The sequence below is a fragment of the Mustela lutreola genome, chromosome 11 (genome assembly GCF_030435805.1).
Source record: "Mustela lutreola isolate mMusLut2 chromosome 11, mMusLut2.pri, whole genome shotgun sequence".
In the NCBI taxonomy this organism is placed as follows: Eukaryota; Metazoa; Chordata; class Mammalia; order Carnivora; family Mustelidae; genus Mustela; species Mustela lutreola.
Window position 1 is genome coordinate 70,132,415 of NC_081300.1, and position 17,797 is coordinate 70,150,211.

The 17,797-nt window shown below is 42.5% G+C and overlaps 1 protein-coding gene across 4 annotated transcripts in view; it reads right to left on the reverse strand.

The window, feature by feature from the left end:
• NF2 (NF2, moesin-ezrin-radixin like (MERLIN) tumor suppressor) overlaps positions 1–17,797 on the reverse strand; it is a 79,890-nt gene that overhangs the window by 27,902 nt on the left and 34,191 nt on the right. For all 4 annotated transcript variants that reach the window (XM_059140837.1, XM_059140835.1, XM_059140836.1 and 1 more), the window contains 5 exons: positions 10,956–11,024; positions 10,074–10,156; positions 8,136–8,211; positions 3,903–4,037; positions 867–941 (listed from right to left, as the gene is read on the reverse strand). In XM_059140837.1, the coding sequence (XP_058996820.1) occupies positions 867–941; positions 3,903–4,037; positions 8,136–8,211; positions 10,074–10,156; positions 10,956–11,024 (438 nt within the window). The remainder of the gene's footprint in view (positions 1–866; positions 942–3,902; positions 4,038–8,135; positions 8,212–10,073; positions 10,157–10,955; positions 11,025–17,797) is intronic.

Sequence of the window (17,797 nt, forward strand, 5' to 3'; positions counted from 1 at the left end):
CACCTCAGAAAATAATAATGTATGAAAAAAGGTGACAGAAGAACACAGACAGTTGATAGCACTTGGTATACTTCAAAAGGTCACAAAACTTAACAGTATATTCATTTTGCTATATATGAAGTCAAGTTCTGAGGAAAAGCAAGGGAATAATAGGCACACAGCTTAGAATGGTGATCACCCTTGGGGAGGTGGGTGGGGGAAGCCAGCGGGATGCTAACATGAAGGGTTCTAACAGTACTGGAAGTGTGTTGTTTCTTAAAGCTGGGTAGTGGGTACATAGATGTTCATTTTTGCCCCTTTTTATACCTAATACACATACTTATCCTTTTATATGTATAAAGTACCTCCATAAAAATAATTTTTAAAAATTTCACATCATGGGCACCTGAGTGGCTCAGTTGTTAAATGTCTGCCTTCGGCTCAGGTCATGATCCCAGAGTCCTGGGATCGAGGCCTGCATCAGGCTCCCTGCTCAGCAGGAAGCCTGCTTCTCCTTCTCCCACTCCCTCTGCTTGCATTCCCTCTCTCACAGTCTCTGTCAAATAAATAAATAAAATATTTTTTTAAAAACTCCACATCATAAAATCTAGGTTTGACTTGTTAGGTTAAGCTAAAGGGAAGAGTCTTTCAAGGTCTACTGGAAAAGCGTGTAGCAGGTGAGGTATCCTTCTACACTTCACTCGAGGTTATGGGGCTCTCTGCTCGGCTAGAAGCCTGCTTCTCTCGCTCTTCCACTCCCCCTGCACTCTCTCTCTCTGTCAAACAAATAAATAAAAAATCTTAAAAAAAAAAAAAAAAAGCACTCAGAAAAAAGTATCTCAGAAAAACTACAGTTATCAGTAACAAAAACCGGGATCTCAACTTACCAGCTTATTAACACGAAGCTTTGACGAGTTAAATTTGAAGACATCGATTTTCTTATCCAATGGCTTAATAGTAAACTGAAAGAAGGAAGCAGAAAACAGTTTCAGTCTCACAGCCTAGAGTGTGAGCACCAACTGGGAAATTCCACAAAAGCAGTAACCAAGCTGGCAAAGACCCAGCATGAGGCTGCTGTGCCTTGTCCTGGCTTCCTGGTGCCTGGGCACTAAACCATGGTAAATTATAAGCGGCTGAGGGCGCCAAGTCTGGGGCTGTGGAAGTCCAGGATCCTGGAAGGTGTGCTGTCAGCACCATCTTGGGCTTTGTAACTTGAAACACCAGCCTTCAGTGGGCCCCACTGTGAGGCCAACAAATGGGAAGCCTATTGCAGAGCCACAGGCCCAGTTCTGCCTTCAGGAAGCTCACCACCTAGCAGGAACCAGACTAATGACGGTCAGTTACTCGAGAAATTACATCATCTATTAGTGCCTCATTGGGAAGCACAAATCACAAATGTCATGGGGGTTCAGCATCAACCTACCATAAGTGGGAGGGGAACTTCAGCTGGTCAGACAAATAGAGTATGAGAGGGAAGTTAAAAGGTCGGACGGAGGGCCATTCGGGACAGGGCAAGCAACAAAAATGAGGGAGAGATAAGGAAATGAGCTGTGTGTGTGTGAGAGAGAGAGAGAGACACACACACACACACACTATTAGCTCTCTGATGACTAGCTGTCATGAGCTCAGACTGGGAGGAAGGCAGGGGTAGGCTGGGGTTTGATGGGGCAGCACACAGGTCATCACTCCAGGTTCTGAACATGGGGATTCTCAGCTAAAAGCTATTAATAAAAGGAATAAAGTGTGAAGAACAGACTGTGGTAGAAGAGGGAAACTGGTCCTGAAATCAAAGGGGAGAGAAAGCTGAGTAAGGACAGAGTGGTAGCCAAGTAGGAGATCCCAGGACCAGACCACTAGGCACAGAAGCATACGAAGAACAAATGGCAACCGCTGTTCTCAACCATTCCTGATCAGACCAGTCGGATCCTCAGTTGCAAAGATGCACTGAGAAAAATGAGTACCTATTCCCAAGAAAGATGTGCTAAGCAGATAAATACGTCTGTGAAGATAAATTCTTGGGTATGTCTTTTGCATGTTATTTTGTCCGGGGAGGAGTCAGCACATGGAGGAAAATGATCCTTCGGTTAGCTTTTGGTCAAGCCAACTTGGAAGCACTATTGCTTTCATGTAGGTTATTTGTAAATTTCGTGAGCTTATTTTTGGCTTTGAAGTCAAACCCCGGAGCTGTCAGTGGGAAACCACAAGTAGTGGGGAAACCACAGGCTATGTGCTAGGTCCGGACATGCACAAAGAATCAATGGATCACTTAAAATAAACCAACATTTCTGTTTTGACAGCACAACTGTCATGCATAACTACTAAGACTACTTCCTATTATGTCAAGTCAGCTTGAGGTCCTCTTACTGCCTGAGTTATTGACGTGATGGAACATGATGGCACCCTGCCCCTGGAGAGGGTGTATTAGGGTTTATTGTGTCAGGCTATACTAGGGGAGACTTTAAGCCTTGGATTCTGTGAAAAACGAGTGTCTTGGGAGCCTTTAGCACACAAATGTGTGGATATGCAGTAAACAGACTTTATGAAATTAGAGATAAAAAACTACCACACCATAGCATACCTACTGCTTTAAGTCACGGGGATCGTTCAACTGAAGTACTTTAAAAAAGAAACACCTAAGTGCTGCTCTTCTGGGCTACTTACAGAAAATTCGAGAGCCAGCATGTTTTGAATTACGCAGCTCGATCTGTTTCATCAAGCATGGCTGAGGAGATCTCAACCACATTACTGGAAACCAGGGGCCTGGGGTTCTCTTTCTCGAGTTACTATTAGGGAAGGGAAAACAGGAAATCTGTTCCAGTGGGGGCTCCACACAAGCCGTCACCATTCCTCACTCCACATTTGGCTTCCCAGCTCTGCAGGTGCCAATACGTCACTGAGCACCATCCGGGCCCGCTGCCTTCTGCCCAGTTCCCTGTGTTCTCAGGACTCATGCTCTGCACCCCCACCACCAAAGCCCCCCACCCCACCCCGGGGCCAGGACTTCAGGGAACATGGAGCCCAGCCCCTGCTAGTCCCTTCACAGATCACAGCTTGCCTGATTCCTCTGCAGCTCCGCTCCCCGTATCAGGCCCCTAATCTTGCTGCATGTTTTTAGGAGAAGGAATCAGAGTTGGGGTGAGAGCACCCGTGAGTGGTAAAACAGAAATGTACTGGGTCACCATCACCTGCACCATCAGTCAGGGCCTTGCTTGATTCTAACGTCCCTGGGGGCTGAAACTGGATTTCCTATATCTTTGTTATAAAACCTAACACAAAGCAGATGCTTGATAATTCCTTGAAAATTAACAAAGAATAAACGAGTGAAGAACTGAACATAAGATGACAGTGTTTGGGAAAGGTCACCATTCTGCATTGAAATATCTGACTTCTAACTTAGCATGTACAGCCAAGTTATTCGAACTGAATTATCCTCAGATTTTCACAAGTAGTTCTGATAGCCTTATTTGTACCATTGCTGCGACACACAGAGATAGACAGGTGGATAGATAGATAGATTAGATAGATAGATATCCCCACATGTATCAAGCACTGGACACTGAAAGAGGACTTAATGTCCCCCACACTTAAATGCACATAGCGAATTTCTCACTAGAAATAGCAAGGCAAGTAACAAGAAAAAGTTACTTTCTGGTTTGTTCACTATTCTTTGGAGGTTCTTCTGGACAAGCTGAGCTCCCCAGCCTCTTGTTAGTCAGCAGGAGGGGTTTAGTGATGCCAGTTGAATAAAAGATGCTGATACCATTCTCTAAACAGAAAACAACAACCCCAAACCCAAAGCCTGGGGATTAAAGGATTTTACTGGTAACAAGGAGCAGTCTGGCTGGGGACCGCTACAGCGAGGAGAGATGGGAAAAGCCCGAGAGTGGCACTGCTGGTGGGTCTGCATGCAAAGCACGTCCTACCTCCTTGTCGCTGTACGAGATGTTTCGGATTTCATTCCACGGGAAGGAGATCTTGGGGGTCAGCCTGTTCTCAGGGTCATAGATGTGAAGCCCCAGAGCATCCACTCCAAGCAGCAACTCGGTGCCCTTTTTATTCTGTAGATTCAATCAAGAGCAGCTACCATCAGCTCCAGCGGAAGTCTGAGATTTTATTCAACTTCCCAAAGAACCTGGCACACACTATTATATGTGACGAGTTCCAAGAGGTCCCAACAAAAGTCACAGCTGCTGTGTAACCCAGGGGGCCTCCAGCTTCCTGAAACTGGGGCAGGCAGAGACAAAATACCATTCTCATGACTCGTGTCCCAGAGAGGGATCACGGGGGGCTTCTGTTACTGGCTCAATGGCTTTAGTCGCAACCTAAGCACTGTTACCTCCAGTTAAACACAGTGGTCGTCCCCAGCCCCCTTATCTGTGGTTTGGCTTTCTACGGTTTTGGTTACAAGGTCTGGAGGCAGATGATTCTCCTTCTGACTTACTGTCAGGTCAGTAGTAGCTTAATGCTGCACTGTAACACCTAAATCAGTCATCTCACTTCATCTCATCACGTAGACACTTTATCATCTCACATCATCTTAAGAAGGGTGAGTACTACAGTAAGATGTTTTAAGAGAGAGAGAACGCGTTCACATAACTTTTATTAGGGTACACTGTTATAACTATTTTTTATTGTTATTGTTAATTTCTTACATTGTGCCTAATTTATAAATTAAACTTATCACAGGTATGCATATATAAGAAAAAAAGCCATAGTATATATAGGGTTTGGTACTATTCACAGTTTCAGACATACACGGGGGAGACTATTAAAACCAGGTTATCATAGATGTAGAATAAAGACCTGTAGGATTGAATCTCTCTTCCATTAAAAGAAAATATTGTACTATCAGAAAGAAAATTCTTTTTTTTTAATTTTTTTATTTTTTTATTTTAAAGTATGCTCTATGCCCGAAGTGGAGCCCAACATGGGGCTTGAATTCATGACCCTGAGATCAAGACCTGAGCTGAGATCAAGAGTCAGAAGTCTCGGGGTGCCCGGGTGGCTCAGTGGGTTAATGCCTCTGCCTTCAGTTCAGGTCATGATCTCAGGGTCCTGGGATCGAGCCCCGCATCAGGTTCTCTGCTCAGTGGGAAACCTGCTTCCTTCTCTCTCTCTGCCTGCTTCTCTGCCTACTTGGATCTCTGTCTGTCAAATAAACAAATAAAATCTTTGGGGAAAAAAAAAAAAAGAGTCGGATGTCTAACCAACTGAGCCACCCAGGTGCCCCACCAGAAAAAAAATTGGGATCAAAGTGCTGGGATCAAATGGTTTTATGTTAAAATGTATTCTCAGTGTGATAAAGCAAATATAGTAAAATGTTAAAGAACTCAGAAGTGGGTATATATGGGTATCCACTGTAAAATTCAACTTTCTTATATGTTTGAAATTATTTATAATAGGATGTTGGAAAAAAATTTAAAAAATGAATTGTATATAAATGATACCTTGGGGTGCCTGAGTGGCTCAGTCAGTTAAGCATCCGACCCTTGGTTTTGGCTCAGCTCATGATCTCAGGGTCCTGGGATCAAGCCACAGGTAGGGCTCTGTGCTCAGTGGGGAGTCTGCTTGAGATAGTCTCCCTCTCCCTCTGCTCCTCCCACCATGCTCTCTCTCTAATAAATAAATAAATCTTTAAAAAATAAATTATACCTCAATAAAGCTCTATGAAAATTTAACTGCTGGCATATACATTGGTCGGCAGTCAGAGTAGACAGAGGACAAGTGCCCTTCACCCTCAGGTCACTGACCCAGCTGTGGGCCTGGAGGCTACCTCCTTAGGCTGGAGGCCCAGTCACCTATGCTGTGTAGTGTGTCCCTTGTGTTGTGGTGGAAGGAAGCTCTCTGCACAATGACCTAAAGCGCCTGACCCGTTGCTGACAACTAGGACATCGAACCAGTTTCAAGGACAGCAAAACAGGTCTGCAAACCAAGAAGATGCTCAGACTGTGATGAAAAGGACCAATCGAAGAGCAGAGGTCAGGTGGACAAGTGAGCACTCCAAGATACATCTTTTAGTCCTTCTAACACTCCTTAAGTCAGGTGCTGTTACCAAACCCTAAAAGAGATTCCTCTTAGTCTGCAAAGCTCTTAAAAATACTGCATTTACATAAGTGAGGCTTTGTACTTTTAAGTGCTACAGTACATTTTGGAAAAGGAGATATTTCATTACGTTTGTGTCTGGTTTAAATTATTTAAAAAAAAAAAAAAGGGTTCTACCCTTTGATTCCTATCATGACCCCCAATACTTCTACAGAATAAACAGAGAGGCAAAGTTCAAGCAGTCTCTTCAATTGTTTTAAGCACTTAAGTTCCTTAGTTGATGTGAAATCACAGGAACTTGAACACAAAAGATACTAAAATGTCTACCAGCTATGTCTACTGTGTAACACAAAACACACACACAATTGTGTATTTTAGTCTGACTACTGAGAAATATTTCCTAATACACTGTTTTTTAAGGGCTGTAAAACACTACTTTTCTAAAATCTAGATGGTGGACATATGGGCCAAGAGGAGTTATGTTGCCAAAACCACAGAAATGTGTTAAACTAGCCTGCCTTTAAACAAACCAGACAATTAGCAAATAGAAATTAGTAAAACTTAAGAAAATAACCTTTTGCATTATTATCGAAAATCTTTTAGGCGCTTGTTTACTATGTGAAATAACAAAACTTACCAGTGTAATTTTATACAAACTAATCCGTTTTTTAAAAGTCTATATTTAGAAAACAAATCAGGGGCGCCTGGGTGGCTCAGTGGGTTAAAGCCTCTGCCTTTTGCTTGGGTCATGATCCCAGAGTCCTGGGATCAAGACCCACATCCAGCTCTCTGTTCAGCAGGGAGCCTGCTTCCTCTTCTCTCTCTGCCTGCCTCTCTGCCTACTTGTGATCACTGCTGTCGAATAAATAAATAAATAAATCTTAAAAAAAAAAAAAAAAAAAAAGACAAATGAGGTAGAAAGCTATTATTTAAAATGTATTACAATTTACTCAAATTTCATACAAATTTTTTTTTAAGATTTTATTTATTTATTTGACAGAGAGAGCACAAGCAGGGGGAGCAGCAGGCAGAGGGAGAAGTAGGCTCCCGACTGAGCAGGGAGCCCAATAGAGGGCTCAATTCCAGGACCCTAGGATCATGAGTTAAGCTGAAGGCAGATGCTTAACCCACTTTGCCACCCAGGTGCCCCTCATACAAAATTTCTGCAACCCAAAAAAGGAAAGCAAACCATAACTATGGTGAGAAAGGTGGACCACAGGGGCACCTGGGTGGCTCAGCTGGTTAAGCATCTGACTTCTGATTTTGGCTCAGGTCATGATCTCTGGGTCCTGAGATTGAGGACCACCACCCTACCCCCACCCCATCCCAACCCCCACCCCATGTCTCTGCATTGGTCATGGAGTCTGCTTAAGATTCTCTCTCCCTCTCCCACCCACCTCCCCACCCTAAAAAAAAAAGAAGGAAAAAAGGAAGGGGCGGGGAGGGAAGCAGGCCAGCCACTATGGGCAATTGTTCAACATCTACTTATCTGCAGTCTGGAACCAGCAAAGAAATGGCTGAGCCAATGGCCTGAATTCCTTTAGAGGGAGCTTGTAGGTCCTGCATCTAGCAGCAGAACCTTGGGAGAAAGATGCTGAAGGGGCCCACCCAGCCAGGACTGAAAACCGAAGCCTCTGGTACGGAAGCAGTGGGCTCCCAGAGGACAGTGGGACCATTAATGGTCGGAATAGAAAACCAATTAGCCTGCTAGTGAGAAGAAGAGTCCCACCCACAAATCAGTAATCTATAAAAGCAGCTTTACTCGCCTTGTGCCCTGGAGGAAGAAAGTATTTACAGGTGCTCCCTGTGGGCCAGATCTCACAGAGCCAGAAATAATCAAACATTACACTCAGAGCATTCAAACAGGTTTCTGCTGAGCACTGGACAGGCCCAAGTCCCCCTGGGGGCTCAAACGACACTTAATTATCAAGGATCTAATTAAAGTCCAAAAATAGAAAATGAGGCTGTAAGACCCTCTCCCCTTCCTCTTCTCTTGTCCTCCACTGAACCATTAAAGAGTGTCACTCTGGAATAAGGAAATAACCCACTTTAGCTGTCTGCCTCTGATTCAGTCTCTGTTTCTACACAGGGAACTCCAAGGGGCTTCAACACACCCGGATTGCAAAGTAGTTCACACCGTACATCTCCAGGTCTTGAGCTATCTTCAAATATTCCATTTCAGCTTCGTCCCTGAGAGAAGAACGAAAGACAGTGTCACCAGAGCTAAGTGAGAAAACAGAGGGCGGGGGCACGCCAACCTGCACGCCGGAACATGCCAGCCAATGCAGACACCAACACGGCTCTTCCGAGCCCTGAGTCTATGAAATACACTGAGGTCAAGCAGAATTTCCCATCCCCATAAAAGCCAGAGAACAGATTCATTACAGCGTCTCTTGGCTTCAATTTCACGCTTTGCCCTTGGTAAATAATGACACCCGGCTCAAGGATTCAAGAAAAGCACGTGGTGTTATGTTCTTCCCCGGAATGGATTTGTACATGCAGATGTGATTTAAGTTGTTGCTTTATCTGATCGTGAACTTTCTTCACCTAGGTTTTGGTATTGAAACAATTCTCTCTGCAGGCTACCTGAGAGCTACCTTCCTGATTTCATTTCTTTGGGTGCTGTCAGAGGTCAGGCCAAGAGCTATCTGGGCTGTAAAACTCAAGCCACATCACCTACTTGTAAGCTGTGAGTCAAATTTAAAGTAAGCTCTTAAAGCAGCAATGACTTGCAGAAAACTCCCAAATAGATACACTCTTGAAATATTTTAACTGGATCTCCTGATGACCTTGCTCTTCTCTCTCTCCAGTCTCAAAATGCTCTCAAATGAATTTTTTAAAAAATTCAACCTGAGAGAGAACACACAGTATTGGCAAGCATGTGGAGCAACTAGAAATCACACACACTGCTAATGTTAATTGGTACAATTACTCTGAAAAACTGTTTGCTGCTATTTATAATAGCAAAAACCAAGAGACAGCCTGACACCCTCAAGGTCCATCAACAGTGGAGTGGACAATTCATGCCTTAATATAGTGGAGTTCTGCACAGCAATGAAAATGAACATTTCACTGCTGTTACATACTACAAACCCGAATCTCACAATATGATGAGTAAAAGTGAGACACAAAAAATAGAGGCTGTCCCCCTGCATTCATGTAAAGCTTAAAACAGGTACCACAACTCTGTGGAGTTAGGGATCAGAAGAGTGGTTAGCTTTGGGGAGGAAGGATGTGGAGTTATGGCTGGTGGCGGGTGGAGGGCGGTGTCACATGCTATCTTGTCACCTGGTGTTACCCAGTGTTTTCACTTTGTGAAATTCACTGAGTGGTATGTTTATGTATTGTCCACTTTTCCCTATACATACTAGGAAGTTGATTTGAAGAAGAGGAAAGTATTTTAAAGGCTAATGAAAAGATGATCAATTCCTACAGTGATCAGGGAAATGCTAACAAATACTTAAGATACATTTTTTAGATTACAAAAATTAGATTGATAAAAATGAGTGTTGGGAAGAGAAACAGGGGAGGGGGGAAGACACGCACATACACTGCTGGTAGAGGTAGATAAGTATGACCTTTACCAAGGGCGATTTAGTGGCACCTGTCAACACAAAATGCTCACATCCTTTGACTCAGCAAGTCTTGTAAAGAATGTATCCTCAGAACTACTCATCTAATTATATAACAATATTAGATTGTATACTGCAGGAAGCAACAATCTATAGCTATTGCAAATGTCATCAGTAGAGGAATAGACACAAAAGCTATGGGATATCCATACACTCTAATTCTTAACATGAAACTGAGTCACCAGTGGAAGCAGTGGGGCTGTACATCTGGACAGGCTGTGCTCCTGCCTATCTTACACCATATGCGCTTGAGGGAGGACACACACAAAACTGAAGAGAGAGCTACTCCCAGCTCTCCCTTTTCCTTCTAACTACCTCAGGTACTGCCTTTTGTTCAACAAGCATGTCCTAATTTTGTAGTTCTTTGGAGAAAAAAAAAAGCCCATATGGAACTGTAAACCGATAATGAAGCAGCCTCACCTGGCTCGTCCTCGGTGCTCTGCATACCAGGCTGTAATTCTCTCCTCCCACATTTCTGGAGTCATTTGATACAGATTTATTACCTACCAAAAAATAGAGCAAAATAAAAAACCCACACACAAAAAAGTTTGGGTATTGTTTGCCATTTTTATAATTATGCATCATTTTTACAGAACAGCAAAGCTATTTATTACAAAGCCACATACAGGAAGAGCCAGTCACATTGCAGGGGTGGGCGTGTAAACAAGCGCCATTCAATATGAGTCACAACTTAGAAGGGTGTACCCTTCCTTGGGCCTAGGTGCAACCCTCACCCAGCTGAGGCCCCTCTTGCTCAGGCTGCATGTCCCAGAGGGAGGAGCTCAGCCAAGTGGAGTGTGCTGCTGCTTCCTCCCGCAGGAAAGCCATCAAAGGACCAGGGAAAGTCAGGGAGAGGTGAGAAGCAGGGCTTCATTACACAAGACAGATGAGTGGGACTATAAAATCAAGAGGAGTCAAAGGGTGGGAAGGCCTGCTTCTGCGGCTAATGAACAAGATGAACAGCACCAAGGATTAAAAACTACAATATCCCCCAATTCATCTTAACCCCCCCGCCCCTCTGCAAACAGCTCAGCTCTCTGGGCAGAAGATAAGCTGCTGCCCTCTTCCCCAGGAATCACATTCAAGGCCCTGCTAGCTCTGGCAACTGCAAACGGACTCCATGAACCTTTGCTTTTTAATATTCTGAACAGAGACTCTACATTCTTTACTCAAGACTGATTACAAAATATTTATTTAAATGATTTCGCCGTGTACTTCCAATATTCCTTCAAGTCCCTCAGTCAGCTTTTTCATAGACCACATCTCTGCTGTGCTTTCCCAAACAGGGGATTGATCTCTTACCCTTTTTGGAAGCAATTCCTCTTGGGCCAAAAATCCACGCTTGTGAACAGAGGGGTCGTAGTCACCGTACTGGAAGGAGAAGAAAGGGAGGGCAAGCGATAGAGATTCTCGAGACAACTGCCATTTCTGAAAAGAGCTTGACTATGTCTTATCCCCTCCTGGCTTGGGGAGCAATTCCATTACTATTCAGTTCCGATGACAAATCAAGATTTCAACCTTGCTAGTTTGTTATCCTTGAATGAAAATACAAAGCTGATTATATCTATGAACAGCGTTGCATAATCCCAAGAGGGATGGATGGGTGATGTGCTCATGTGACATTTGTATGGAAATGTAGCTGTTTTCTAACCCACAAAGAAAGCAGTCACTGCCAAAACATTAGCTTTTGAAAGGAAATAACAAAACACAACTGTGAAAGTTGTAATTAGCAATGTGTGATAAGAGTCTTACCTACAAATCCTTCTAAGTGGCTGGTAATTGGAGCCAATTGCTAGGTTGGGAGTTGGTAATAACGCAGGCAATAGTTTTAATACCTTTCATTCAGGCTCTGAAAAAAGCTTTGGAGAAATCTGATGCCAACGTTGTCATTCCCATTGCAAAGACAAAGAAAGGAGTCAAAGGTTTAATGAGTCAAAGGTTAACTGATTTTCCCAAAGCTGCAGAGCAAGTCACTACCGGATCCAGAAATGGGCCCTGTATTTGAAGGTACCCACCATTTAGGGATAATAACTTGGAAATTTGCTTTCTGATTTAAGAAAAAATATCCTCTCTTTCCTAGAAAACTTAAGTCTGACCAGGAAATAATAAAAATGAAGGGATCTTTAGCTCTTTCTTTTTTTTCAGAGAGAGAGAGTGTGTGTGCATGAGCTTGCAGTGAGGAGTGGGGGAGCAGGGAATCTTAGGCAGACTGCATACCCAGCGCTGAGCCCAACACCGAGCTCAGTCTCACAACCCTGAGACCACAACCAGAGCCAAAATCAAGAGTCAGACACTTAACTGACTTAGCTTCCCAGGCGCCCCCTAAAATAAAGCCATTTTTAAGAAGAAATTATAAACATATAAATGTAAAATCAAAGCTTATCTCTTGGGATAGAACAATGTTTATCAGCAACTTTAAACTGTGCCTCATTCCCATACCACCCTGCTAAAAAAGCACTGTAAATTTAATGTTTTTTAAGAATCTATGGGGGGGGGGGGGCGCCTGCGTGGCTCAGTGGGTTAAGCCTCTGCCTTCGGCTCGGGTTGTGATCTCGGGATCCTGGAATCGAGCCCCGCATTGGGCTCTCTGCTTCTTGGGGAGCCTGCTTCCTCCTCTCTCTCTGCCTGATCTCTGTTTGTCAAATAAATAAATAAAAATCTTAAAAAAAAAAAAAGTCATCATTATCTTTCAAATAGCAGAACTGTACTGCATCATTTTTTGTGTTAAACCAATTAATTCACCAAACTTAAATATTTAAAATATGCCAGTTTCTGTACCCCTGTCTAGGCACGTCATTTTAAAAAACCTGAAGGAACCTGGTCTCTCTTGATTTCCCAAAGGCCTGAGGGATGTAATGAGTTAAGTAACTAGATGGAGTTTTAAGGGCACTCTCTCAGGTAGGAGCCTGACTCTGGAGGCAGGCTGCGAAAAGTTCAGTCCCAGCTTTTCCACTTTTCAGCTGGGACCTTGGAAATTTTTGTGTCTCGGTTTTCTCATCTGTTAAATGGGGGATAATAACAGTATTTGTCTTATAGGACTCTGGGGGGATTAAATGAAATAATACCGATTATTAAATTAAAATTGTGAAAATATGCTTGACACAACACTCGATACAACCTGATACCAAAAGACAAAAACTCAGATTGTATTACCTCTGAGTCTGTTTCCTCATCCATCACGTAAGAGCATCAGTCTTAGCGGATTTTGAATGGGGAGATGCTCTGGTATCCCTCTGAGGCCTTAAGTAAGGATTCCTCTCTCTCAACCTCAGCTTTCTCATCTGGAAAGCCAGGGTCATAAGCGTGGCTGCCTCGTAAAAGGGTAACGAGGATGAAGATGATCTGGAGAAGCATTTTCCATACTGCCTGGCTCATGTAAATGTACTAGCGTTACCCTCTGCATTATTTATGACATTGGTCACTGTTTGCTTCTCTGATTTCTGAAGGGGTAGGATGCTAACGCAAGCCCTTGTTAGTCACATTTGCAAACCTCTTAAAGGTGCTGACCAAACTCTAAATGCAGAAGTAAGCAGATATGCAAAGTTAAAGCTGTAAATTCAGGTTTCAAAGGCTTACGAGATTAACGACCCACATTATCATACTGAGCTCCCAGCTACTTCAGTGATCAAATGATGCACATCTGAGCAATGAGGAGGCAGCAAAGACCCTGCTTAAAGAACTTCTGCCACTGGACTAACTCCACTTAAAACTTTAAAGCCACCTTGATGCTTGTATCTACTCTCAAATGTCTCTTTAAAAAATAAAAGAAGGAGAAAATCCTTAAGTGGTGGCAGTTGGTTAATATAAAAGAAAGTCCTACCACTCCATAGACAGAGATGGCTGTTCCTCATCCTCGCTGTACAGATACATTCTGATAACATAACCAGGAGTGAATTTATTTATTTATTTATTTATTTATTTATATTTCTTAAAATATTTTATTTATTTATTTGACAGAGAGAGACACAGTGAGAGAGGGAAACAAGCGGAGGAGTGGAAGAGGGAGAAGCAGACTCCCTGCTGAGCAGGGAGCCCAACATGGGGCTTGATCCCAGAACCCTGGGATCATGACCTAAGCGGAAGGTAGACACGACTGTGCCACCCAGGCACCCTATAACCAGGAGTGAACTTACTTTGAAACTAATGAAGTTTGGGTGTGAGGTCTCTGTATCTGTGTGGGCTTGACCCTAATTTTATATTCACAATTTGGTATTCTTACATTGAAAAGAAGACCCCTAAGTTCTATCAATGTCAGGCACCACAAAACCTGGATCCACCCCTGATATAAACCAATTGAATTTAAATTCAAGAAGGGAGTTCACCATTTAAAGGACTCTTGAAGTCAATTCTTAGGTTAAACAGATGCTCTTTCTGGTTCTGAAATACTATCCTCTGCCAAATACATGAAATATCAGACCAAATGCTCTGAACAGGATTTCACAAATCTTTTAAGATTTGATCAATACATACACAGAGTAAATAGTCAGATTCCTACCCACGCACCAGTCTACTAAATTCCAGGTGGATTAAAGGTCCAAACCTATAAATGAAAATCCATAAAAATACCAGAACAAAATACAGGGCATGTGTATAACAAAACAGCTGGTGAAACCACTCTAAAATCACTCAAAACACAAAAATATTGACAAGTCTGATACATGTAAGAAAAGACAAAAGGTTAACACCCATACTATATGGCACTCCTACAAATCAATTAGAAAAAGATAAACAATACAGTATAAAAATGGGCAAGCTGCAAAAACTTGATGCACAGAGGAAAGAAATACAATCACCAGTAAATCTGTGAAAAGGTTCTCAGCTCACACGGTTATCAGGAAATAAATACTTAAAAAAAAAACCTGTCAGATTAGCAAAAATTTTGAAAGACTGATAGTATCCACTGTTGATGAGGATGTAGAAAAACAGGTATTCTCACATGCTGTTGTTAAAGGTTAAATTAGGATAAAACTTTTCGAGGTCAATTTGGCCATACATATTTAATGTTTTTCATTCTGATAAATACACAAAATTCACCATTTTAAGCAAACAATTCAGTGGGTTTTAGGATATTCAAAATGTTGTACAACCATCACCACTCTAATTACAGAATATTTCTATCACCCCAAAAAGAAATCCCATACCCATTAGCAGTTAAGTCCTGATTTCCTCCTCCTTCCAGCCCCTGGCAACCAGTAAATCGACTTTCTGTCTCTATAGATTTGCCTATTCTGGACATTTTATAGAAGTGGAATCACACAACAGGCAGCCTTTTGTGTCTGGCTTCTTTCATTTGGCATTATTTAAATTTTAAAGGTTCTTACCCTTCGGCCCAGTTATGCCATTTCTTGGTATTCATCCTAGAGAAAGACTGTTCATATGTGCCCAAAGAGGCATATGCAAAGATGTACGCTGCATTCATTTAAATAATAGGAAGAAAAACAAACGTACATATCTACCAACAAAGAGACATTTAAATAATCCAGTCCCTCCTTTTCAGGAAATACTGTTCGGTACTTTAAAAATGAAGTGGGACGATCTCTTTTGATGGTTTTCAGTAAAAATGACAGCTGTATGGGAGTTCCTCTGGAGTAGCCAGAGAAACTAGAACCAGAGCTAGAAGTGGGATTTCAGGGACTCGGAGATGGGGTATCCCCTCTTCTGATGGGTTCTTACTGCATCCATCACTCTACAGAGGTCATGCCAGTTCATAGTCCTTTTCCACCAGCACATGAACTCAAATGCTGCTCTCCTATTTAGAAATCCTGTCAACCTTATGGGTTTGAAATGGTATGTTGGTGAGGCTTTTAATTTTTCTTTTTCTTGAGTACCAGTGAGATTGAACATCTTTTTGTATTTACTGACCATTCTCACGTTCTCTTCTATAATGTACCTGTTATGCATGCCCTTTGTACCCACTTTTTTTGCTGTCTTTTTCTCATATACTCAAAAGTTCTTTATATTCCGGGATATAGCCACAATTCTGCTAGTAGAAATCAACCTTAAGCGGAGAAAGCTTTTGCACATGTACACAAGGACTCATATAAAAAGATTTTCAGTAAAGCACTGTTTATGATAGGAGGAAAAAGGAGGAACTAAACCTACCTCTTCCTTAAAGGGGGGATGGATCAGTAAATTAGGTTTACTCATCAATGTCCACCACATAACAATTTAGATCAGCGTACATCTACACATACAACATAATACATCTCAAAATCAATGCTGAGTGGGGAAAAAATGTCAATGTCTAAAAGCACAAGCCAAAAAGTGGGGAGGGATATGCAAAGTATAGCACCATTTATATTCAACTTTTACATCCTGGATATTTTCAAGTTGGTCTCCTCCCATCCAACTGAACAATGCCTGAAGTGCGACCCCAGAACCTCTTACCAGTTCGACCACGATATAGCCTTCTAACAGGTCTCCCTGCTTCCAAACCTGCCTCACTCCAATCTGTCCTTCACAGAGCCACCAAAGGGTCTGTCTAAAATATGAACCCTTCACTGACTCTGCACCACCCACATGATCAAGTTAAGACCTGATCATAAGACTTTATGACCTGGCCCCCTTACAGACCTCTCCAGCCTCAACTCTTCACCTATACTTTACATATACCCAACCTTTTTTTTTTTTTTTAAAGATTATATTTACTTATTTGATAAAGATCACAAGTGGGCAGAGAGGCAGGCAGAGAGACCGGGAAGCAGGCTCCCTGCTGAGCAGATAGCCTGTTGTGGGGCTTGAACTCAGGTCCCTGAGACGATGACCTGAGCCAAAGGCAGAGGCTTAACCCACTGAGTCCCACAGGTGCCCCTATACCAACTTCTTCTTTTTTTTTTTTTTTTAATTTTTAAAAAAATTTTTTAAAGGTTTTATTTATTTGACAGAGATCACAAGTAGGCAGAGAGGCAGGCAGAGAGAGAGTTAGGAAGCAGGCTCCCCGCTGAGCAGAGAGCCCGATGTGGGGCTTGATCCCAGGACCCTGAGATCATGACCTGAGCCGAAGGCAGAGGCTTAACCCACTGAACCACCCAGGCGCCCATATACCCAACTTCTTAATTGCCTTTTGGCACTCTGTCCCTAACTGGCATCAAAGAGTACCAAGAAACACTAAGCCTCTTCTCCCACCATTCATTTCTCTCTCTGAACCCTAGGAGTCTATAGGCCAGCGCTACATAGAACTCTCTCCCAAAGTCATTTTTAATAAGAAAACATTTCAAACACCAAAATCCAACAGGTGGCTTAAAACATTGCAAGATGGCTTGCTGTGTCATATCAATGGATCCAAAAAAAAAACCCCAAAAAACAAAAACCAAAAACCCAACAAAACCCAGCTCAAACATTTTGATTCAAACATTCAAACATAACTCAAACTCTAACCAAGAAATACGGTTCTTGTTAACTGAACCATGTGATTAATATTTGTATTTATACTTTGAGGGTAATTGTTTCTTTATGCCTTGGAATTAGCTGTGTCTGTATCATTCGAACAGCTGAAATACTGTAATGAATACATTTGTGCATAATTACATTCCATGTGTTAATGAGCCCGATTCCCTTTCCGCAACCACACTTCTAAAGTTCCTTTCTGTTTCAGAAAGGTTGTGGAAGAAAACAAACTGAATATGATGGAAGGAACCCAGTATGGTTTGCTGAAAAGTTTGGATTTATGTGACCCTATAAATGAATTGGAATTTGGTACGAGGCAGTGCGTGCTTCCCAGAGACCTCCCTCACACGCTACACAGGGAGGCAAGAGCCGAGTGCTGAGTTAGGCAACTCGGATGTTAGGGTTCTCATCCTGGCTCCACTCTCACGTTCCGTTCTGCTTCAAATCCTGTCCATCAAGAAGTGGGCTATAAATTCCATTAAAAAGGAATTAACAGGGACGCCTGGGTGGCTCAGTTGGTTAAGCGGCTGCCTTCGGCTCAGGTCATGATCCCAGCGTCCTGGGATCGAGTCCCACATCGGGCTCCTTGCTCCGCAGGGAGCCTGCTTCTCCCTCTGCCTCTGCCTTCCACTCTGTCTGCCTGTGCTTGCTCTCACTCTCTCTCTGACAAATAAATAAATAAAATCTTAAAAAAAAAAAAAAAAAAAAGGAATTAACATAAAGTATTATGACATTAGACAAATTACTAATCCTTTCTG